This window comes from Bos grunniens, chromosome 15 (genome assembly GCF_055505025.1).
Source record: "Bos grunniens cultivar Pamir isolate PY7600 chromosome 15, Bosgru_T2T1.0, whole genome shotgun sequence".
NCBI classification, from domain to species: Eukaryota; Metazoa; Chordata; class Mammalia; order Artiodactyla; family Bovidae; genus Bos; species Bos grunniens.
In genome coordinates, this window is record NC_141179.1 from 18919754 (window position 1) to 18946038 (window position 26285).

Below are 26285 nucleotides of genomic sequence, written 5' to 3' on the forward strand. Positions count from 1 at the left end.
CCTTTGCTTATATTTAAGGTCTCTTGGTCTTGCTGTGGCACCACGGATAAGATTTCTTCAGAGAATGCAAAAGCAACCCAGCAAGGAACTGGTAGTGAGTGAAGATAATAAAGTAACTGAGCCAAGGGCTCCCTCCCTGACCAATGATGAAGTGGAAGAATTTAGAGCCTACTTCAATGAAAAAATGTCTATTCTTCAGAAAGGTGGGAAGAGACCAGAAGGGACAGGTTACAGACCGGATAGTGGCATTAGTGATAAAGAGGAAGAAGAGAAAGAAGATGAAGAAGAAATGGACGAGAAACTGAGAAGAGCAAAAGGATCTCCACTTGAGTCTGTCCCTAGCAGTGAAGAGTCCCAGAAGGACCGGGAAGCCCCTGTGCAGTTCTTGGACAGAGACGATGAGGAGGACGACGATGGCCTCGAGGCTGACTTCTTTAAAGTGAAGCGGCACAACGTGTTTGGGTTGGATCTTAAAGAGAACAAAACACTGCAGGTAAGCTTACCTCCAATGGAGGATCAGGGGTCGGGGGGCTTTTATTTCCTTACCGCTCTTATGATGTGCTGCTTTTTGCCTTTGAGGAAGTATGGGAAAATAACCAGGAGAAATTTGTAGAATGACTTTATTTGCTGTAAACTCTCCCTCCGTCTACATCTTTAGAGATGGAATAGGTGCCAAAGAATTCTCATTTTTCATAATTTCGGGAACTCTTAAGAGATTGACAGCTGTAATCTTCTCATTTATTGGCTTTCTGATGCATATTTTAAAAGTAGCCAGAGTCATGATTATAATATTAAGTAAGATGATAGGGTTCTGTGGCTTATGATGTGAGGATCCTTCATTGTGATTCTTAACACACTACTTTCTGAGTTAAATAATTACAAATATCCCTTACAACAATTCAGTCTCTCTAAACTTTTAATGAGAGATTTCATTTTGGGCACCAATCCATAATTTGAAATAGAAAGCCAGCACTTCTATTTAAAGACCAGTTATGAAGATTTATTAAAAGTTTCATGTTTCTCACTAGACACCTTCTAGGAGGAATAAAAAAGATAATCCAGGTAAAGCACCTGTTTCCTGGGATACTTGAAGGTGCACAGTAAATATGTTTCTCTGCCCTTCCCTTATTTTTCTTTAATTTTGTATTCCTTATTCTTGATCATTTCTTCAGACAGCATTTGAATGAAAAATAAACCTGAACTCTTGTTCTTTATACATTTCTAAGACTCACAATAGGGAACACTAAATTTTGAACTATGAAACTTGGATAGGTGTTTTTTTAAGTAACTAAATGGCAATTTAAAAAGTAGCAAACATGCTTATTGAGTATTTAATATGTATCAGGCATTTTCTAAGCATTATCTCATATGGTCCTTATATAATCCCTGTGAGGTGGATATCCTATCAGGTACAAGAAAGAGGAAAAAAACTGAGATATAGAGATAGTAAAATAGTTTCATAATTAGTTATTGGAAAATTGGAGTTTGGATATAGGTATTCTGACTCCAGTATTCATGTTTTGACCAATAATCTGATTTTTGAAGTTTGATTTAAATTTTCACTTATGTTTTCTTTTGGCTGTTTTATAGTTTTAGCACTTGAATTTAGGGCTAATATTCATTTCAATTTAATTTTTGTATCTGGTGTGAGGTAAGAGCCGAGGTTCCAACTGCCTCCCTCCTTGCTGTGTAGTTGTCTAGTTGAACCAGAACTCTGTTTGAAGTTGCTGCGCTTTTTCCATTCTAGTTACCTTGACTCTGGGTTGAAAATTAGTTGACCATGTCTGTGTAGGTCTGTATGTTGACTTGCTTCGGCTCTATACAGCTGTCCTTTCAGCAATAATGCCATTGTCAGTACAGGTTTATAGTAAGTCTCAGATCAGTATTAGTCTTCCAACTTCATATTTTGAAAATTTGTTTGTCTATTTTTTTAGACCGTTGGATTTCCATATACGTTTTTGAATCAGCTAGTAAGATTTTACAAAAAGTCTTATAGCATCTTCATTGAGATTACATTGAACCTTGAAATCTATTTGGGGAGAATTGACATCTTAACAATGTTGACTCTTCTGGTTCATGAATACAGCATATCTTTCCATTTATTTAGGCCCTCTTTAGTGTCTTTTAGCATTTTAAAATTATTTTAAGCATGTGGATCTTAAACATATTTTGTTAGATTCATCTCTTCCTATTTTGTAGTTTTCAATGCTATCATAAATGATACTTTAAAAATTTCAGGTTCCATTTTTTGTTGCTAGAATGTAGAAGTACAGTTTTTGTATACCAGTCATTCTAAACTGTCCTATTAAGTTATTGTGGCTGTTTTTTTGAGATTCTTTGGATATTTTTTGGATTTTCTCTGTAGCTGGTCATGGTATTTGTGAATAAAGATGGTTTCATTTCTTCCTTTCCAATCCATATGTTGTTATTACATTTTCTTATTTGATTACACTGCATGTTGAATAGCAGTGAGAATGGGCATCATTGTCTTGTGCTTAGGGAGGGAAAACATTCAGTCCTTTACCATTACATCTGATGTTAGCCATAGATTTTTTTTGTAAATGCTTTTAACAGATTGAGAAAGTTCATTCTATTTCTGGCTGATTTGTTGTTTTTATTAGAAATGGATAGTGAAGTTTGTCAGATGCATTTTATGCAACATTAGGGTGAACATAGAATTGTTGTTATTTATTCTGTTGGTCAAGAGAATGCACTAGTCATAGCAAACATCCTCTTCCAACAACATAAGAGACAACTCTACACATAGATATCACCAGATAGTCAATACCGAGATCAAATTGATTATATTCTTTGCAGTCGAATATGGAGAAGCTCTATACAGTCAGCAAAAACAAGACCAGGAGCTGACTGTAGCTCAGATCATGAACTCCTTATTGCCAAATTCAGATTGAAATTGAAGAAAGCAGGGAAAACCACTAGATCATTCAGGTATGACCTAAATCAAATCCCTTACGATTATACAGTGGAAGTGACAAATAGATTCAAGGGATTAGATGACAGAGTGTCTGAAGAACTATGGAATGGAGGTTCATATTGTACAGGAGGTGGTGATCAAAACCATCCCCAAGAAAAATAAATGCAAGAAGGCAAAATGGCAGTCTGAGGAGGCCTTACAAATAGCTGAGAAAAGAAGAGAAGTGAAAGGCAAAGGAGAAAATGAATGACATACCCATCTGAATGGAGAGTTCCAAAGAATAGTAAGTAGAGACATGAAAGCCTTCTTAAGTGAACAAAGCAAAGAAATAGAGGAAAACAATAAAATGGGAAAGACTGGAGATCTCGTCAAGAAAACTAGAGATACCAAGGGAACATTTCATGCAAAGATGGGCACAATAAAGGACAGAAATGGTACGAACCTATCAGAAGCAGAAGATATTAAGTTTAGGTGGCAAGAATACACAGAATGACTATACAAAAAAGATCTTAATAACCCAGATAACCATGTTGGTGTGATCACTCACCTAGAGCCAGACAGCATGCGAAGTCAAGTGGGTCTTGATTTATTCCAACATATGGGAGCTGGGATTTTTCTGACTCTTGTCCCGACTCCTTTCCCCTTTCTCTTCCTCCTTGCTTTTTTTGTTCTCTCCTCCTGGCAGTGTGCCTATGAGATGCCAGGAACTGAGCTGTGTTCTTAGTAAGTTTCAGAGGCTTATACTTTAACAGATTATTAAACTGAAATTTCAGTACAAAATTTTGGATTTCTTTATTGATTCTTGAAACCAAATATTTTAAAATGTTAACATTGGCACTTTGGTAGAGAAGACCATGAGGGAAGTTGAGCCTTAAAGAATGGATATGAGTTTAATATATTGTCCTAGAGGTCTCTTCCTCAGTTCTTTTTGTTCTTTTTACTTTATTCTGGTCTTCAGCAGTTATGTCCACCATTTTATCTTCCAGCTCACTAATCTATTCTGCTTCGTATATTCTGCTATTGCTAGAGCCTATTATACAAAGTGAAGTAAGTCAGAAAGAGAAAAATATTGTATACTAACACATATATATGGAATCTAGAAAGATGGTACCGCAGAATTTATTTGCAGGACAGCCACGGAGAAACAGACGTAGAGAACAAACTATGCACATGGGGAGAGGGGAGGGGAGGGTGAGATGTATGCAAAGAGTAACATGGAAACCTACATTACCATATGTAAAATAGATAGCCAATGGGAATTTGCTGTACGTCTCAGTGAACTCAAACAGGGGCTGTGTATCAACCTATAGGGGTGGGATGGGGAGGGAAATGGGAGGGAGATTCAAGAGGGAGAGGACATGTGTATACCTATGGCTGGTTCATATTGAGGTTTGACAGGAAACACCAAAATTCTGTAAAGCAATTATCCTTCAATTAAAAAATAAAAAAAGAATGGATATGAATTAATAGGAAGGGGAAAAAGAACGTTCTAAGCAGAGAGTACAGAATGAGCCCATGGCTGCAAAAAAGTGTGTTTAATGTGGGGAGCTATTTCTGATATTATGTTCTGTTTCAGTACTGAGGCTTAGTGTCCATCTCTGTAAAATTACTCCCTGTCAGAGTTATTGAGATGCCTAGAGATAGAAAGTAACCAGAACAGTTTGTGTATGTAGAAGGAGTATAGTTAAAGTTAGCTGTTATTTCCACTTGATGAAATATAATAGGAAGATAGAAGTAAAGAGTTGATAGAGGTTTGCTAGTGCAGTGGCTAGGCAGTGTCTGAGGTAGTACTGAAAATAAAGCTTTTTTTGAATCAGGATGCATTATAGAAAGAAAAAGTGATGCATTTTATTATTCTAGGTGTAGTAGTATCAGAAAATAAGACTACTTTTTTGATTTTAGCATAGTTGATAGACCAGTTTTCACATTTTCAGTGTCCTGCGTTGGTCTGGATGGTACTAAGCCATATTCTGATACCACAGGTCCAGCTGATGTTTTAGCCAGGTATTTAAGGAGTTTATAATTTAGTATATTTAGACTGTAACTAGGCAAGTACAGTGCCCTTTAGAAATGAATCATTTGGTTATAAATAAAACTAAAAATGATGTTGAGAGTAGATATATCATGTGGAGTCATTAAATGAAATTCATTATTATATGAATATTTTTCTGGGTGGAATTCTCTGTCCAGTTAACTGGCAGTGTTCTTGTGGATATTAATACTGTACAGTATACCTCTCAAAAAATACTATATAGAAGGTATTAGGTTATGGATATTGTTTATATGTTTTAAGACTGTTGATTTAAAAATGGACATTTTTAAATGGACCGTTGACAAAGGAATGATAAAGAAGATGTGGTACATATATACAATGGAGTATTATTCATACAAAATAATGAAATAATGCCATTTGCAGTGTCATGGATGAACCTAGAGATTGTCGTACTGAATGAAGGAAGTCAGGCAGGGAAAGACAAATGTCATATGATATTGCTTATATGTGGAATCTAAAAAAAGTGTTACAAATGAACTTACTTACAAAATGGAAATAGAGTCACAGATGTAGAAAACAACCTTATGGGGTTACCATGGGGGAAGGCAGGGGAAGGGATAAGTCAAGAGATAGGGATTGACATATACACATTGCTATGCATAAAATGGGCTTCCGTGGTTAGCTTAGCTGGTAAAGAATCTGCCTGCCCTGCAGGAGACCCTGGTTTGATTCCTAGGTTCGGACAGTCCCCTGGAGAAGGGATAGACTCCGCTCCAGTATTCTGGTCTGGAGAATTCCATGGACTGTTTAGTCCATGGGGTCACAAAGTATTGGACACGACTGAGTGACTTTCACTTTCACTTTCATGTATAAAATAGATAACTAATGAGGACGTGGACTTTGCAGGTGGCACTAGTGGTAAAGAACCTACCTGCCAATGCAGGAGACTCAGGAGATGTGGGTTTGATCCCTGGGTCCAGAAATCCCTTGAAGGGGGGTCTTGTACCCACTCCAGTATTCTTGCCTGGAGAATCCTATGGACAGAGGAGCCTGGCAGGCTACAGTCTTTAGGATCATGTGGAGTTGGACATAAATGAAGTGACTTAGCATGCAGTAAAGGACCTACTGAATTGCATCGGGAACTCAATACTCTGTAATGACCTATATGGGAAAATAATCTTTAAAACAGTGAATATATGTATATGTGTCTGCCCTCTTAGTGCAGTAGGCAGCATGTCAGTCTCATAATCTGAAGGTCCTCAATTAGAACCTCAGAGAGGGCAGATCATTCATTCTTTGTGCTTCTCTGGTGGCTCAGCTGGTAAAGGATCCTCCTGCAGTGCGGGAGACCTTGATTCAATCCCTGGGTTGGGAAGATCCCCTGGAGAAGGGAACAGCTAGCTACCCACTCTCGTATACTGGCCTATAGAATTCCATGGACCATATAGACTGTGAGATCACCCTGAATCGGACACAACTGAGTGACTTTCACGTTCATTTGTATATAGGGCTTCCCTGATACAGTGGAAACTTAGTACAATGTTTTTAATCAGCTATACTCTGATAAAATTTAAAAAAAATGGACTTTAGAGAAAGTAATGCCCTTGTTTGAGGAATGATTGGGCACACTGCTTTAGCAGAGTGCTGATTTAGCTGTTTTTTGTTTTTTTTTTAATCCCCGTAATTATTTGATTTAAAAATGGGGATGAACCATGTTAACTTATTTCCAGAAATTTCTTGCAGATAACTATGCTATGTTTTTGTAGAAGATCAGGAAGTAGTGAACATTTCTTGGTTTTCTATAATCTGCTATGCTTTTGAATATCTCTGCTCATTGCTTAAACTCTTACCACAACCTTGTACAGTATTACCCCCATTTTGTGGGTTAAGAAACAGAGGCTTTGAAAAGTTTGATTGCTTGCCTAAAGTTTCACAGTTAGTAAAGTGGCAAAAGTGGAATCTGCTGTGCCCGGGCCCATCTGATTCTTTGGATTGTGCTTTTTTTGATTCCTGTCATTTCTACATTTTAGCAGGTGTCCTTTAGTTTAGTAGTCAGACTTGGCTTGTGGGATAAGCCTCATAATTGGTCCCAAATATTGTTCTTCTGAATCATCTTCCCGTGAACCTCTCTCAAGTCTGTTTTTTCAAGTGGTTGGCCTTCAGTTCATCCTTGTCATTTGGGCTCTGTAAGCTAGCCCTACGCTGTTAACCTACCAGCCAGCCCGTTCTTCCCAGAGTGCGTTTCCACTTGCACTGAAGGGATTCCTTCTTCCGATAATCTCTCCAGTCCATGCTTTCACGTCTTATCTTTCAAGATTCATTGCTGATCTTCTTCCTTGGAAGTCTTTCTTTACTTATTCACTCCACTGGCCTCTGGATTCCAGTTACCTGTTTTGCTAGTACTTTTCTTCTTGGCTGTTAGTAATATACCTAAATGACTGTCTTAATTTCCATTTCTTGGTGATTCCTGAGATTTTCATACCCTTTGTATGCAACTATCTTATATATTGCTGTTGAATTAAACAGAAGGGAAAACTTTTCAAAATATTAATAAAACCTGAGAGTCAGGAAACTTTTTCTCAATTTTTGATACCATGAAGTGGAAACACAGTCTTAAATGTTGAGCAGTTCAGAGTTGGTATATATGATGTTCTTTTGTTTTTTTACAGTGCCCCCCCCCCCTTTTTTTGCATTCTGTGCTTAATTCTTAAGAGCTTCATTTCAGTTCAAAAGGAATAGTTATTGTGTGACTTGAAGTTTAAATGTACATACCGAGTTGGTGTGTGGATATGTGTGTGTATCTTTTCTTCTCTATTTGATTTTTTTTTTATTTGCAAATGGTTTCCTCAGGATGTAAATTCTCAATGGAAAGCTAAAAGTTTTTGGATTGATGTTTATTCTTTCATATGCTGCATTATTATTGTATCAAAAGTATTTCATCTTGTTTCTTTTCATTTCCTAGTTTTATACATATTCAGTGTTTAAAGGAACTGCTTATACTGGATTTTCTAATGACCTACTTTTGTAGCCTAAATTTCAGTAACTACATTTATCAGGATATTCTTATCTTCATTTTAACATAAAATAGAGATAAGGAAACAAGTTTGAAATAGGACAGGCTGCTATTGAAGGTCATAGAAGTTCACCTTGAACTTGACTATTAGGATAATTAGAAATAAGGATCTTTCCAAAGTCATTGACAAGTACTTGCATCCATATAACAAATATAACTATAGAGAATTTAGACTACTATGCTAGGTTTTCTGCTTATAAACAGGTTAGTTCCAGCATGCCCTTTTTGAGATCCTTTGTTGTTGAGTGTAAACCGTCAGTATGTGTATATTTACCTAAAGCTTTTTAATGGAAAGACTGTCTTTGTGGTGACTCTGGATTTAACTGTTCAAGTTTCTTAAGTTTGTCTAAATGTATTTCACTTTTGACTTTGTTCTTTTTGGTATGTACTTTTGAAATGCAGCTTCAAAAATCCGTGCTATGTCTGAGTCCAAGGCAGCAGTTTAAGCTAGTGCCATCTGGTGGTGATGGGCAGAGTTAAATCACCTTTTCTTCCATGTGAAGCTTTTTTCCTATCATGAAAGTTTCTATTTTAGATAAAATGAAGGATTAATGAAATTAAAAAAAAAATTCTCTCCTTCAGCAGATATTTATTGCACACTTGCTTTTTGCCTGGTGTTGAAAGATCACATTCCTTCTCCTCAAGGAACTTACCTTCTAGTAAGGGGAGATGGACAAAAAATATAAACATTTGCTGTGGGAAAAATGAGGCAAGGTAAGGGGGAAACAGTGTTCAGGGGATGGGGTGTAGTGTTTCAAGTAGCAGGATAGTTAGAGGCACCTCCCTGAGAGTGTGTAAGGCATTCGTCTACCATTGCTGGTTTAAGACATTTAGATGTTTTAAGCACTGAAGATTATGGTGTTTCCTCTAGTCATATGTAATTTGAAACAAAAAGGATAGTGCATTTTAAAACGGTAAAAATCCTGAAGTGATATTTTCCATGATGATTACTTTATTGCTTTTGTTGAAATATGTTATTTCAAAAACATTTTTTCTTAAAATACTCCAGTTTTACTGATGCTCTGAGCATGTGTTGTGAATGGCTGGGTGTTTAATTGCACTTGAAAGCTAGGCTTGGTAGGGGGAATGGAAAGAGAATTCAGACCCTCTTGGGAGTAGGCACCAGCAAGTAAATTGGTCAGAGCAGTGGCACTGTAGTGAAGGTCAGTGGGAACAGGGATGCTTGTATATTAAGAAAGGCCTATTTTTCAGTCATAGTAAAGTCTAAGTATAAACTATTTACTCATGAAATAAGATTAGTATAGTGATTTTATGATTTAAAATTTGCTTCTCAAGTTACGTTTGCTGAAGGGCTAGCATTTTAATCTCCAATTTATCATAGACCAATAATGTTATAAAAAATATATATTTTATTAAAGAAAATTATTAAAATTATTTTTAAAAATGACATGAGCCTCTCTTTGTTTTCTTAGTTTTTTTCTTTTTTACCTTTTTTGCTGCCTTCTGTTTTTCTCTCTGGGTTAAATGCATATTTTTCTCTTTTATTATTTGGTCATAAAGCCTCCTTCTGTATTCTTTTTTTTTCCCTCCCCATCTCTTCTGTTTGTATGGCCATAGTAGAATACAGTGTTGTGGGGTGTGTGTATGTAATGAATAATGTTTGTCATTTAGAAAATTATGTATTTTCTCTTTAACCCTCCTATGGCTTTTGGTTATTTTTGATGAATAGGATTTGGCCCTGTAAGGAATACCACTAACTACAGTTGGGATATGTGGGTTCCTTGGCCCTTGTTGGTATTGGTTCCTTATTCAGCACTTTAAACAAGGAGAGATTAAGAGGAAGAAATGATTGGTAAATGGGCTTTTGGTGAAACATTGACTATACTGCGGAATATGTAGAAAGATGAGTCTTCTTGAGAGCAGATAATAATACTTCTTGCTTGTAACTGCATTCTCTGCAACATTGTTTATATGATGGACACTGAACTCTTGTTTCTAGTGTCAGGTCATTTTCTTTCAATGAGCCTCTCCTTGGCATTCACTGATGCAGTTTCATACTTGGTATCAAAAGAAAACAATGATGTAGCTCTTCCTAAACAAGACATAATTAGAAACACCTATGATGAATTTTTAATAAACTGAATTTTAAAATTTTATTATTTTTCAAACTGGGAGTGTTTTGCTATGGAATAAAAGGTATATTTCTATTAAGCAAGAAGCAGACCATGTTAATCTCTGGACATTTTCTCCCCAAGAACACTGTTGCTGTTTTTGGTTTGTTTTCCTTTCTTTTCTTCTTTTAGCTTGCCTGCTGGCTGTTAAGACTAGAGGTGGCAGACGGTCCTGATATACTGTTGGGCAGAGAATCTGCTGGTTTTTATTTGGCATAGTAAATGATTGAAAATAGAGTGATATTTTGTTACAGTTCTAATAAAGCCAATACTGTGCTGATTCTTACAGTGCATTAATTTTAAGCTCCAGAAACAAGTGCCTTAGTATACTGGGTACTGTAAATATCCCTGGAATATATGAAGAAAATCCCAAGCATTAGGCAAACATGATAGAAATCACATATTCCAACTTTTCTGAAAGCACATAAAGGATGGGGCTCGTATTTTCAGGGATAATCTCTCGATAAAATTTTCTTACTGTTGATCTGTTCCCTCCTCATCCCTCATATTGGAATAAGCAAATCAATTAACTTCTCAGTGGCAATCACTATAGAGCCTGCCTCCTAGTAATAATTCCTACCTGAGTTTGTTTTCTAAATTAAAATGGCATATTCACTATTATTTTTTTGTGTATGATCACAGGTTAGAATAATTCTTCCACCTGCACACATTTTCATATCTGCTAGTTTTTGTCATGGGAAGCAACAGAGCAGAGGAATGCTTTCTTCCTTGCTGTGATACCTAATTTTGGAAGATGTACTAATTGGACAATGTTTGATGTAGGAGATGGTTGCATAGTCCAAAAACACTTAATAAGAATTTGCTGAATAACATTCTCTCTTGTGGATTGGGTTTTTTTGTTTGTTTGTTTGTTTTGCATCTTTTGATCTATCTGGACTATTTTTCCTATCTTTTGGCATTCCATAAAGTAGAACTTTACAAATCAAACAATAGGTAACTTTTTATTAGGGTCTTTGTTTCTACTCCTTACCCATATCTTCTCAGACTTAATTTTTTTTTTAAAGAAATCTGAAAAGCTATCTTTTAGTGAATCTTATTTTCTACTTACTATTTTTCATTAAAGGTTTTTAGGTTGACTCAATTTCAAGCATACTTAGTAATACATGGGTTAATAGCTGTTAAACCTTTTTATTTAATAACTTGAACAAAGTAGTGGTGTTCAGTGAGTATTTTTAAAGATAATAATCTATTTCTGACTTGCCTTTCCACATCAAGGAGGGAGCACTGATATTTTATTGCCCAAGAATATTCCATCAGTATCCTGGAGCCTGCCTGTCTATCTTGTTTCCAGCCTGTCTGGCAGATTTATAATGGATTTATAGTTACAGGATTAGATCTGGTATACTGGGCCTTCCTTCCTCTTTTCCTTTTCCCACCTTCCATTAACTAGTGCTGTTCTGTGATAGAAATTACAGACTACTTTGGCTTTTCGTATTCATCTATATTTTGAAAAGAGAAAAAATTGTTTCTAGGTTTCAAGATCCATGAAGTCTGAGATTCTACTCTACTTGCCATGAGTTAGCCTGCCACATTTTGATATATGTTGCTAGGTAACTCATGGCACAGCAAGCTGCCTGTACTTCAAGTTTGCATTGGTTCTCTTGCCTTTAAGGTTCCACAGGGGCCATGCGGAGGTGTCCCCAGGTTGGAGCTGTCCACAGAGTAGATACGTGTCAGAGCTAGGAAACCCGCAGGCTTGTTAGGAAATCTGCCCAGCTTTTATCCAAAGAGAGACTTTATCTTTATTAACCTGCTGCTAAGTCACTTCAGTCGTGTCCGACTCTGTGCGACCCCATAGACGGCAGCCCACCAGGCTCCCCCGTCCCTGGGATTCTCCAGGCAAGATCACTGGAGTGGGTTGCCATTTCCTTCTCCAGTGCATGAAAGTGCAAAGTGAAAGTGAAAGTGAAGTTGTTCAGTCGTGTCCGACTCTTAGCCTACCAGGCTCCTCTGTTCATGGGATTGTCCAGGCAAGAGTACTGGTCAGGAGCAAATCTGTTCACTGCCCCCTCCCCTCAAGAGAGGTAGTATCTCTGTCTTCTATAGCTGTATGTTAATGTTGGCATCCTTGAACAGATAACCTGGAAGAGTAACTGATTTGAGATGTGCACAAACATAAGAGACCCATGGATGATTGTCTCTTAATACTTGGTTGTAGCAGAGTCAGAACTGTGTCCTTCTGGTTCTGTTCTGGTGTGTTTCTCTCAAATCAGAATGTAGAAAAACTAGTTAAAGTGATCAACATGAAGGAGACACAGATTCCTCTGTGTGAGAGCTGTTGCTTTTATTTGATAAGGCCTAAAATAGTGGATGTTTATTGGAAGGAATGATGCTAAAGCTGAAACTCCAGTACTTTGGCCACCTCATGTGAAGAGCTGACTCATTGGAAAAGACCCTGATGCTGGGAGGGATTGGGGGCAAGAGGAGAAGGGGATGACAGAGGATGAGATGGCTGGATGGCATCACTGACTCGATGGACGTGAGTTTGAGTGAACTCTGGGAGTTGGTGATGGACAGGGAAGCCTGGTGTGCTGTGATTCATGGAGTCGGAAAGAGCCGGACATGACTGAGCGACTGAACTGAACTGAACTGAAAATAGTGGGTAGGTAATGTTTGCTGAAATCAAGTTCACTGCTCCAAATATGTGTCCTGAGCAGCCTGTCCTCATGCTCTCATAGCCCTGAGCACACGGCACTGTCTTGCTGCTGTTTTCCCCACCAGATGATGTACCGTTACGGAGGTAGGGAATATACATTATCCATTTTTGTGTCTTTGTATCTGTCAGGGTTGCCTGTCATTATAATAGGTTTCTGGTAGCTGTTTGTTGAATGGGATTAAGGAATAAATAAAGGAGTAGAGACTCTAATTCAAATCTAGTTGATGTTTTGTCTGTTTAATCAGATTCCTTATCCCAATTTGAGATGGTACCATTTGATAAAAAGTGTACTGAGAGTGGGTCACATATTTGTTGCCTGAATGGGTTAATCTTAATCCTACTCTTGTGTTGGATTAGAAAAGCTGGGTTAGATACAGAATAAATAGCTTCTGTGAAATCTTTCCTAAGCCTTACTTAATTCATCCATTATCCTTTTCTCGGCATAATGATTATTTTGATGTCTAGGACCTGTTTTCTTCTGGTCTTCTGTGTTTTCAGTAAAAATAAAAATTTAAGTGATATTTTGGCTATTCACCTTTTTCTAAAGATGGTTGAGAAAACTCTTTAGCAAAGCTAACAACCTGTGTTGTGTCAGTTGCTCAGTCGTGTCTGACTCTTTGCAACCCCATGGACTGTAGCCCACCAGGCTCCTCCATCCATGGGATTTTCCAGGCAAGAATATTGGAGTGGGTTGCCATTTCCTTCTCCTCTTATATTGAATCAGCAGTAATTTTATTTTATGGTGAATTTACTTGTAGAGTTTAGTTCGATCCTAATGCTGTCCATCAGTGGCTAGTTTTAGGTATAGATGGGGTTATAGTTTTGAGTAGAATGTGTGTTTGGATCTCTGTTTCTAGCAGCCCGGGAGACTTTCCCAGTTGTGTACTTCTTCTTCAGCCAAGACTTAACCTTAGTAGGCAAATGGAGGCGGCTTCCTGTTCTTAGTGCTGGCGCAGGTGCTCCTCCATGTGCGGCCCCCTTTGAGTCCTGGTGTCCCCACACTTCAGAATCTTGGAGAAGCAATCTAAGAACTGCTAGGCAGTACTTGCACTGTCTCTTGAGAGATGAGTAACATGATAAATTTTTTTAAACCAGAAATGACAGAATTGTTTTGGAAGGTCTGTGCATTCACATCTGTGTTGGATTTATAAGTTCTTGCAAAAAGTGTATTTAGTAGTATAAAGGGGAATAATGATTCATAAGCTTTTTCAAATTCAGATCTACAATTCATTAATACTTAACTATGTCCTCATTAATATCATTTTGAATGGTTTTATGTGGTTTTCTAGGAACTCCTCAGATCAGAAGTTTAGGGAAAGAGTAGTTTCATTGCTGTTGGGGAAGCATTTTTCTAAGAGTGTCTGTGTGTATTGAGTTGCATACATTGTGTGAAATGTAAAGCCTTAGCAGGTGGAAACTGATGATTATTTAATGAGGTTATTTTTGTCTGAGATTTTCTCAGGTCAAAAGACCCTGCTGGACTACTGAGAACACCAGCTTCTTTCTTATTCTGTTGAGGTCTCTGTAAAAACACCCACAGCCACTTTGGGACTTATTTATTTCTACTTTCACTGAAATAATTCATAGTTCCAGGATCCAGAAGTCTATTGAAAGAATACAAATACTGAACCTTTAGGGATAGTGGGTTAGCCCAGCATTTGGGATTGTTTTGTCAGTTGGCCTTAAATATCTTCTGTCACATTTTCCCCTACTGTAGTTTTTTTTTTTTTTTTAAATTTTATTTTTAAACTTTACATAATTGTATTAGTTTTGCCAAATATCAAAATGAATCCGCCACAGGTATACGTGTGCTCCCCATCCTGAACCCTCCTCCCTCCCCATACCGTCCCTCTGGGTCATCCCAGTGCACCAGCCCCAAGCATCCAGTATCGTGCATCGAACCTGGACTGGCATCTTGTTTCATACATGATATTTTACATGTTTCAATGCCATTCTCCCAAATCCTCCCAACCTCTCCCTCTCCCATAGAGTCCATAAGACTGTTCTATACATCAGTGTCTCTTTTGCTGTCTCGTACACAGGGTTATTGTTACCATTTTTCTAAATTCCATATATATGCGTTAGTATACTGTATTGGTGTTTTTCCTTCTGGCTTACTTCACTCTGTATAATAGGCTCCAGTTTCATCCACCTCATTAGAACTGATTCAGATGTTTTCTTTTTAATGGCTGAGTAATACTCCATTGTGTATATGTACCACAGCTTTCTTATCCATTCATCTGCTGATGGACATCTAGGTTGCTTCCATGTCCTGGCTATTATAAACAGTGCTGCGATGAACATTGGGGTACACGTGTCTCTTTCCCTTCTGGTTTCCTCAGTGTGTATGCCCAGCAGTGGGATTGCTGGATCATAAGGCAGTTCTATTTCCAGTTTTTTAAGGAATCTCCACACTGTTGTCCATAGTGGCTGTACTAGTTTGCATTCCCACCAACAGTGTAAGAGGGTTCCCTTTTCTCCACACCCTCTCCAGCATTTATTATTTGTAGACTTTTGGATCGCAGTTAATCAAGTATTTGTTTTACTCACTTAATGTGGACATGTTACTGTACCAAATTTGAAAAAATTAGACTTGTTCACTCTTAGGAAAGTTGTATAGTTGAAATAGGACATTTATGTGGAAATGTTAGGTGAAAAAACAGTATAAGATAGCTAAAAAGAAGATAAGGTAAAATATTTACCTATAGTAATAAAATAATTTGAATTGGGGCTAGAGTCTTAGAGATCTTTCTAGAATAGTTGGTGCTTGACTAGTACTAAAGGCTATATTGGATCTAATAGATGGAGAAAGAGGGAAAGGGTATGAGCAGGGTTGGGGGCAGTAGTTTGGGTCAGTTGGTTTTGGAAGAGTAGAAGAGCTTTACAGGAAGTGTGTGGAACTATGAAGCAGGTAAAAGGTGATTCTGATCATATGTTTTTGTATTATTCAAGTTCACTACAAAGACTACTACTGCAGCTTAAATATAAACCTGATCATGATTATCAAGTTAAGGAAAGCTGATACAGATCCATCTTAAAATATGACTTCTAAAAGTTAGTCTTCCTTTTTACTGTTGTCTGAGTAATTCTCTGAATAGCCTTAATTATTATACAATTAGCATTTATAATTGTGATTTTATCAGCAAGAAGAAAATAATTCAGATAGTGAACTCTTCTAGACCTTGAAGACCTGAAATATGGTTAGATATGTTGGAAATTAGTGCATTGTGTTATTCTCTTCTCAGTAGAAGACTTTCAGCATGTCTCCCCAGTCCTCTCTTGATAACAACTTTATTGAGGTATAATTCATGTATTATAAAATTCATCTGTTTAAATTGTACAACTCAAAAGCTTTAATATGTTTTCAAAGTTGTCCACCCGTCACCACAATTATAGAACGCTTCATTACCTCTGAAAGGAAATCCCACACCCTTTAGCTGTTATTCCTCAAGCCCCCATTTTTCCTCAGTCATAAGCAACCAGTAAAATATTTTCTGTCTCTACAGGTTTGCTTATTTTGGATATTTCACATAAATGGAATCATATATGTGGTCTTTCGTGACTAGCTTCTTTAACTTAGGATAATGTTTTTAAGCTTCATTCGTATTGTTGCGTGTATCAGTACTTCATTTCTTTTTGTGGCTGAATAATATTCCACTGTATAGATACACCACGTTTTGTTTATCCATTAATCAGTGTCCATCTTTTGGCAGTGATGAATGATGCTGTTATGAACATTCGTGTACAAATTTTTGTGTGAACCTAAGTATTCATTTCTGTTGGGTAAATACTGAGGATTGCCATTGCTAGGTCTATGGTAAGAATGTTTAGCTTTTTGCAAGTTTTCCAGAGTGACTGTACCACTCACTAGCAGTGTGAGAGAGCTTCAGTCCTCCCATATCTCCATTATCACTTGTTATCATGTATCTTTTTGATCGTAGACATCCTTCTGGATGTGAAAAGATATCTCATTGTGGATTTGGTTTGCGTTTGCCTGATGACCAATAAGTTGCTTTTTCTCATGTTTATAGTTTGGTTGAGTATATAGAGCATAAATATTAAAAGATGCTTAACAGTACCTGTTAGCTTAGATATGTTATAAAAATGTTTTGGAGGGAGATAGTGAGAGAATGCCTTGTGAGAATGAGACTTGAATTGAGCTTTGAAAAAAGGAATTCAGCTAAAATTGTGATTATAAGGTTTTTTAGCAAGGTGATAGCATAAACAAAGACTTGCAGATAGAAATATACATATCGTGTTGTGAAAGGGGACTGGATGGAGCTGTGAAGGTATAGGGAAGGGAACCATAGCTAAATTTGGATAGGTAGGTTGTGCTATATTAAGAGACTCAGTATATGAATTTACTCTTGGAAGTATAAATATTTACTTATTTAACATATATTTTTGTTTAGTCTGTTATTGTGTTCTAGTCACTAAGCTGTGTCCACCTCTTTTGTGACCCATGGACTATAACCCACCAGGCTCCTCTGTCCATGGGATTTCCCAGGCAAGAGTACTGGAGTGGGTTGCCATTTCCTTCTCCAGGGGATCTTCCCAACCCAGGGATTGAAACTGTGTCCCCAGTGTTTGTTTAGTCTGATTATATATAAACCATTTTCAGTAGATCAGTCTGATCATATAAATCAAGGTTAGCAAGTAGGTTTCCTGTTGTATGCTAACTGATTAGTTGGTGGTGGCAGCCTAGATCTCTGTATTGAAAAGAATGATATATTCAGTTGGGGCTCAGTGGGCCAGAGTGTGGTGATTGAATAGTTAGGCCCACTTTTAATATGGTATGGAAGAGTTTTCACAGGAACAATAATTTCCCATTTCTAGGTAGACTGAGGTGATAGTGGATGTAAGAAACATGAAAAGAAGTGTTAATGGCATAATATTGTGGGGGCAAAATGTTTGTGAATTCTACTCTGACATTCCTTTTGATTTCTGGGGAATTGACTAAATTACCTATATATTTCTAATATCTTTGACTCAGTCCTCATTCTCTTTTGTCCTACCACCTTCCCTTATTCTTTCCTTCTGACTTACTTTAGTCCCCTAACTGATCTCCTTTCTCAAATCCAGCCTCTAACATAGCCCATCAGAATTGTCTTGATTAAATGCATATCTAATCAGTACTATTAATGATCCAACTCTTGCTATATATACTGTGATGCCAAAGTTATTGAGTCATGGAATTTGGCCTTCCTGAGACCTTGGGGTATACCGAGTATTATTAGGTTTCAGACAGAAATACACCCATGCATGTCCTTGCATGTGCACGTGCACACACACAAACACACAAACACTAAGTAACATTGAAAACAAATTTAAGTCTGCCTAGAGGCTTCTGTGATGTGAGTATAGTAAGTGCCTAATAGACTGACCCTCCTGCAATTAAGAATCATAAGTTTTGGGCAAAACAAATTTACAGGACTCCAGAAAGCAAAAGTAAACAGACTTTAGAGGGAAGTCAAAACTTGCAAGAAAGGACTGACTGGCACAGGGTGAATTTTCTGTTGTGGTCCCTCTGTCCTAAGGATGGGCCAGACTTACAGAGTGGAAGTCTGTGGGGAGTCTGTGGGGGACAGTGGGGGTCCGTCTGTCCTAAGGATGGGTCAGCCTTACATACTCTCATGGAAAGTATGCAGTCTTTCTGGTCTGAGGAGGAGAGTTGGACTAAGGCTTCCCTCGTGGCTCAGTCAGTAGAAAATCTGCCTGCAGTGCTGGAGATGCGAGTTTGATCCCTGGATCGAGAAAGTGCCCTGGAGAAGGAAATGGAAATCCACTCCTGTATGCTTGCCTGCAAAATCCCATGAACACTTGCCTGGGAAATCCCTTGAGCAGAAGAACCTGGTGGGCTACAGTCCATGGGGTTGCAAGAGCCAGACACGACTTAGAGACTAAACCATCACCAGGGCAATTATGGCCCTCAGAAGGAGTCGAGACCTCTGGAAGAAAGAGCAGGAGAAGAGCTCCAAATCATGTTAGGGCCAGTTAGCTCTCCTTTGTCAGCAAACGATGGAGCAAGTTGATTTTAAAAAATCAATAGACATATGAAGATGTTGAGAACCTGGATATTACTAACAACCACCTAAGCCTAATTAATACTTTAGAGCAATATATCCAGCAACTGCAGAGTATTCTTTTCCAGTTCGCATGGAGTATTCATAATACATCATATACCAGGTCATGAAATAAGCATGAATGTATTTAAAAGCTTTAATTACAACCAAATTAGAAAAAAAGGAATCAATAAAAGTTCTAGGAAGACTCCAGGTACTGGGAAACCCAGTCCATTCAAAACCTGAAGATTATACTTGCTAATTACATGTTTTTGACTTCTCATTGCTAATATTGACACAAATATGCATTTTTAAATAGTGGGATAGAAATACAGAGGAACACAGAATGGGTTATATATGAATATTGAAACCTGTGTTTGGATTTTTTCCTTAGCTTTATTGAGAGGTAATCATGTGGACATTTTTAAAGGCCAGAGTGGTGAAGGAAGTAGAATTCCATTATTATACACACTTTGTGAAATAGGAATTTGTTACAGGGTACTATAATTCTTCCAAATTGGTGTTTACATTGTTAGTGATGGGAATCTTTATTCCAGGAATAGGAGATTACTGCCATATTTATTTCACTCTTCAAGTTTGTTAGCTTACTGAAAGGTTGCGTGTTTTATCAGGCTGAGTTTACAAGTTCTTTTGATGCTTAAAAGTCAAAGAACTGATCCTCTTTTATTATTCTGAAGGAGAGAAACCATGTAATTTTCTTATTAAATGCTTCCTTTAAATGCTTGGCTTTCTTCCTCATGCTTCTTGGAGTTGTTACTGCTATAATTTTTTTTTTTTTCTTTTCCAGTAAATGTCAGTATATAGAGAGTATATACTACATTATGAAGTAAATTGTGGCCGAATCACATTTAATGTATAACATTTTATTAATAAAATTGAGTTATCATGAAAGAAATCACATGGAAACTGTTTAATGATCATTTAGAGAGTCTAGAATTTCAACCAGGTGTTTATTTTAAGTAGAATTACTCCTACATGCACATAGATTATGTAATTTGTCATTTACAGCTTATCATTACAGAAGTTTTTGCTTTGTTAAGAAAATTAGGTTAAAACAACTGTTTTATTGTTGTTCAGTCATTCAGTTTGTCCAACTTTTGCTATCCCATGGACTGCAGCACACCAGGCCTCCCTCTCCTTCACTATCTCCCTGAGCTCCAACTCATGTTCATTGAGTTGATGATGCCATCCAACTGTGTGATCCTCCGTCGTCCCCTTCTCCTCATGTCTTCAATCTTTCCTGGCATCAGGGTCTTTTCCAATGAGTTGGCTGTTTGTATCAGGTGGCCAGAGTATTAATAGGTTCAACTTCAGCATCAGTCCTTCCAGTGAATATTCAGGGTTGATTTCCTTTAGGATTGACTGGTTGGATCTCTTTGCTGTCCATGGGACTCTCAAGAGTCTTCTCCAGCACCACAGTTCGAAGCATCAGTTCTTTGGCCTTCAGCGTTTTTTATGGTCCAACACTCACATCCATTCATGACTGACGGAAGAACCGTAGTTTTGACTAGATAGATCTTTGTCAGCAACATAATGTCTCTCTCTTTTTTAATATGCTCTCTGGCTTCATCATAGCTTTTCTTCCAAAGAGCAAGGGTCTTTTACTTTTGTGGCTGTGGTGATTTTGGAGCCCAAGAAAATAAAGTCTGTCACTGTTTCCATTTTTCCCCATCTATTTGCTGTGAATTGATGGAACTGGATGCCATGATCTTAGTTGTTTGAATGTTGAGTTTTAAGCCAGCTTTTTCATTCTTCTTTTTTACTCTCATCAAGAGGCCCTTTAGTTCCTCTTTGCTTTCTGCCATTAGGGTGGTGTTATTTGCATATCTGAGGTTATTGATATTTTTCTTGGCAGTCATGATTCCAGTTTGAGCTTCATCCAGCCCAACTTTTCACATGATATACTCTGCATGTAAGTTCAATAAGCAGGATGACAGTATTCAACCTTATTGTACTTCTTTCGCAGTTTTGAACCAGTCTGACTAAACCTGTATACTCTGCATTGCAAGGCAGATTCTTAACTGCTGGATCATCAAGGACATCCCTGTAAAAATTATTTTTATCTTGAGCTTGTAATTTCCTTTCTTAAAGAAGAAAATTCATGATCAGTATGGTCAAAGCTAAAATAAAGTTGTAGAATCTGTATGAAGTTTAGCTGCTGCTTTGAATGTTGTAGTTGATGGAAATGAGAAGCCATATTAAGATTCTGTTATGAAAGATTCACTTAAGAAATGGGCTTTTGAAGAGTGTCATTGTTTTCTTCTTTGGGAAACAATGAGACTGGCTGATCTCAAAGAGATCTTTTATTTTAGCATATTTAGCAGTGAATGATATTAAAGTATTGCTACCAGCTTGGTTTGTCTTTCATTTAGTACAAGGTAGATAAGACTCAGACTGAAAGGCAGTCATGTAGTTTATTTAAACTTTTTAAGGTTCATTTGCCTTTTGTGATAATGTAAAATAGGTGACTTGAATCTTTAAGTTTTCTGCTAACAAGTTATAGGATATTGAACTACTTACACAGCTGTGCTGCGAATCAGTTGCTGTCATGTACAGGGGTTCCTAACACTGTGTTTCAGTCTCTGTCTTCTCTTTTGCAGTGGGCTCTTTAGCAGTCTGATGATGTGTACAGTGGGCTTCCCTGGTGGCTCAGTGGTAAAGAATCCAGTCTGCCTGCCAGTGCAGGAGACACATGTTTGATCCCTGGGTTGGGAAGATTCCCTTCAAGAAGGAAATGGCAAACTACTCCAGTCTTCTTGCCTGGAAAATCCTGCAGACAGAAGAGCCTAGCGGGCTACAGTCCTTGGGGTCACAAAAGAGTTGGATGTGACTTAGCAACTAAACAACAAGAAATGCCTACAATCTCATTCTCAGAATAGTGTTTCAAATGCATAAATAAAACACATAGGATTACTTGCTACCAAGTTACCCTGCTTTTCACCTCGACCTCATATTTATCATTCATTGACTACAGATTAGGAGGTTTTGTTATAGAAGAAATTAAATTAGAACTCCTCTACTTCTTAAAATACTTGATTCTAAACTTGTGGAAGGTCTCCTTTGATGATGAAATATCTTAAACTAATACAAAATTCCTTACATTATAATTTATTTGACTCTTGAGTTATTCTGTATCTACCCTATCAAACACTGTTTAATTTTTAATGTTAAAATACATGACGTATAGTAATAGGTTTACTTACCTACTTATTTACAACTATTGAAAGATTTGTAACAGCCAAAAAACATATTAAACTTTTTTTTTGAGTATCCATTTGAACAAAGAATGATGGTAGGAATGTAAAGCAAAACAAAAGGTTCTTTCCTTCATTGGACTTTAAAACGTAGTTAGGGAGATTTCTGCATATTAAACAACATCGCAAAGCTTAAGGAGATAAAGAAACCAGTGAAAACACACATTTTTAAACCAGAATGTATGCTAGGAATATTTTACTGGAAGACTTAATAGTATTCTTTTCACCATCGCACAAAGCCTTAATATATGGTAAAGTTTCCAGTGAGTGTTACAGATTTTAAGTTTTAGAGCCCTCACATCATGAAATAGATGGAGAGGGAAAACTTCAGAAATAGAATTATATATTCCAGAGAATGGGACAGTTGGTCAAAGCATGAGACTGACAGTGTGACTTTGTTTTGAGGATTGGTTATGGTAGTTCAACTGCAGTGACTGTGTTTTTTTTTTTTTTCCCCCAGCTTTGTTGAGGAATAATTGACAAAGTTGTAAGATGTTTAAGATAATAAACAATCTGTAATAGGAATAGAAAAGAGTTTTATTTGAGCCAAACTGAAGACTGTAGCCTGGGAGACATCCTCTTATATAGTCTGAGGAACTGCTCTGGAGAAGCATGGTTTCCAACATAAAGAACATCAAACAGGTCAGAGATACATTCTTTCAAGGTTTCAAAACAAAACAAAACAAAACATAAGTTTGTACATAGCCAGTCAATATGGTCTTGGCACCTAAGAAGGGAGTCTTATCATCAGAGGAGTACCAGCATTGGCCTTCCAAAAAGGGAGGCATTTAATCTTTATTTTCAGCATGGACATTCTTTACTTTTGGTCAGTATACCCATTTCTTTAATAATAAAACAAATGTAAAATGTATGCTTGATAGGCCACAAATACATTCTTTTAGTTATAAAATTCAAGTTAAATCATGAGTTAAATCATCATAATGACTTCCCTGTACGTAAAAATTTCTTTCATCAATAGTGTGATGATTTGATATACATACATATTGTAAAAGGATTCCTCTAATTGAGTTAATTAGCACATCTATCACCTCACCTCTGTGTGTGTAAGCACACACCTCACCTCTGTGTGTGTAAATTCTGCTCTCAGGAAATTTCACTTATATAGTATATCAACTCTAGTCACCATGTTATACATTAGATCCTTAGGCCTTATATAACTGAATGTTTTGTATCTTTTTACCAGCCTTTCCCTGTTTTTTTCATCTTCTAGCTCCTGGAAACAACTTTTATGCTTTCTTATAGTGACTAGTTTTTACACGGAAGTCTTAGAAGTACATTTGTGGAGGGGCTTAAAGTTTAATCTAAGATTAAACCTGCTGATTTGCTTCTTGCTTTTGATGTGTACTCAACACAAGAAGGGGATGACAGAGGTTGAGATCGTTGGATGGCATCACCGACTCAATGGACATGAGTTTGAGCAGGCTCCGGGAGATGGTGAAGGACATGGAACCCTGGCATGCTGCAGTCCATGGAGTCCCAAACAGTCGGACACGACTGAGCAACTGAACAATAACAACACGAGATAGAAAAAATAAGTTTCAGTTCAGTTCAGTCGCTCAGTCGTGTCCGACTCTTTGTGATCCCATGAATCGCAGCACGCCAGGCCTCCCTGTCCATCACCAACTCCCGGAGTTCACTCAGACTCATGTCCATCGAGCCAGGTGTCCTAATACTGTCTTCAGCATGTCAGTGTTTTGGGTTTCTGCCACCTGTTCCTGCTGCTCTCTTTACTTTCTCTCTTATGGTATGAATTGGGTAGAGGTGGCTCACATAGTGATTTATGTAGAGCTTTGGTTAAATTCATAGCTGTCACCACCTGATGGCATGAACATCTGGAAGTGTTTTATCGAGTAACCAGTGATGCATGTTTTGCATTGCATCACTAGTCTCTATTAGCCTTGGTATGCTTATGAATGAGTAGTTAGTGAATATCATGACTCAGTTGCAACAGTTTTGTTGTTCTGGTCAAACAGCCAAATTGGATTATCATATGACATTTACTAGTAGTAATTCATGGAATGATCACAGTGGAGAAAACTTGTGATAGCTATTTGAAATGGTTTTGTATTTGTCATATTCATATTACATACACTTCTAAAATAAAATTGGTAGACAATTACAAAGCAGTATTTTTCCCAGCGCCTAACTATAAGCATAGCCTAACATTTTGCTATTTTGAGCAGTAGTACCTTAGTTTTTATATTCCCTAGGCATTTCAGTGTTGTTTTTCGATGATAGACTTTGAGTCATGGCTAGACATTAAATGTCATAAAAGTTTCATTTTTGTCCCTTGGGGCCTAGCATAGTGGTACTAAATAAATACTTACTGTATTGAATTCTGGTTGTGATTGTTGTTGTTTAATTCATAAGTTTGGCCTGATTTTTTGTGACGCCATGGACTGTAGCCCACCAGGCTCCTTTGTCCATCAGATTTCCCAGGCAAGAATTCTCCATTTCCCTCTCGGAAGGAAGGAATTTTCCCCATCCAGAGATTGAACCTGTGTCTCCTGCACTGCAGATGGGTTCTTTACCACTGAGCCACCTGGGAAGCCCCATTGAATTCTGGTAGCCAAACTATAATGTCAGAAAATATATAGCTCTTTATCATAAACCAGAAATGTGTTTCATATCAATTACCAGTGACTATTATGGCAGAAAGTGAAGAGGAACTCAAAAGCCTCTTGATGAAAGTGAAAGTGGAAAGTGAAAAAGTTGGCTTAAAGCTCAACATTCAGAAAATGAAGATCATGGCATCTGGTCCCATCACTTCATGGGAAATAGATGGGGAAACAGTGGAAACAGTGTCAGACTTTATTTTTTTGGGCTCTAAAATCACTGCAGATGGTGACTGCAGCCATGAGATTAAAAGACGCTTACTCCTTGGAAGGAAAGTTATGTCCAACCTAGATAGCATATTCAAAAGCAGAGACATTACTTTGCCAACGAAAGTCCGTCTAGTCAAGGCTATGGTTTTTTCTGTGGTCATGTATGGATGTGAGAGTTGGACTGTGAAGAACGCTGAGCGCCGAAGAATTGATGCTTTTGAACTATGGTGTCGGAGGAGAATCTTGAGAGTCCCTTGGACTGCAAGGAGATCCAACCAGTCCATTCTGAAGGAGATCAGCCCTGGAATTTCTTTGGAAGGAATCATGCTAAAGCTGAAACTCCAGTACTTTGACCACCTCATGTGAAGAGTTGACTCATTGGAAAAGACTCTGATGCTGGGAAGGATTGGGGGCAGGAGGAGAAGGGGACGATACAGGATGAGATGGCTGGATGGCGTCACTGACTCGATGGACGTGAGTCTGAGTGAACTCTGGGAGTTGGTGATGGACAGGGAGGCCTGGTGTGCTGTGATTCATGGGGTCGCAAAGAGTCGGACATGACTGAGTGACTGAACTGAACTGATTAGCAGTCTTTATTTCAGAAGGGAGACTTTATAATGTGTAATAATTTATACAACCAAATACATGTAATTTTTTTTTTAGTAGTTGAACTAACAGCACAACTAGACTGCTCATTAAAAACTTATGTCTTAATTAAAAGGCACAAAGCCTACATAATTATTTAAGCACTTATCCTTGGTTGAAAAAAGTCTATCTAAGTAAAGTCACTGTTTTTTAATTTGCTATATGCTTCAGTTCAGTTCAGTTACTCAGTCGTGTCCGACTCTTTGCGACTCCATGAACTGCAGCATGCCAGGCCTCCCTGTCCATCACCAACTCCTGGAGTTTACCCAAACTCATGTCCATTGAGTCAGTGATGCCATCCAGCCATCTCATCCTTTGTCGTCCCCTTCTGCTCCTGCCCTCAATCTTTCCCAGCATCAAGGTCTTTTCCAGTGAGTCAGGTCTTCGCATCAGGTGGCCAGAGTATTGGAGTTTCAGCTTCAACATCAGTCCTTCTAGTGAACACCCAGGACTGATCTCGTTTAGGATGGACTGGTTGGATCTCCTTGCAGTCCAAGGGACTCTCAAGATTATTTTTAGATTAAAAGAAAAAACAGAGGCATCCTAAAATTTGGTTTGTTCATAGACATACAAGTAAACCTACAGAATGGAGTCATCCACTCCAACATGGATAGATATTTCAGAAGGAAGCAGCAGTGCTGCTTTAT

General features: G+C 37.7%; 1 protein-coding gene across 1 annotated transcript in view; it reads left to right on the forward strand.

The window, feature by feature from the left end:
• The window catches only part of DDX10 (DEAD-box helicase 10), a 312278-nt gene that overhangs the window by 68065 nt on the left and 217928 nt on the right, over nucleotides 1-26285 (forward strand). Inside the window, exon 13 of the mRNA XM_086339093.1 lies at nucleotides 19-493. Within this exon, the coding sequence (XP_086195219.1) occupies nucleotides 19-493 (475 nt within the window). The remainder of the gene's footprint in view (nucleotides 1-18; nucleotides 494-26285) is intronic.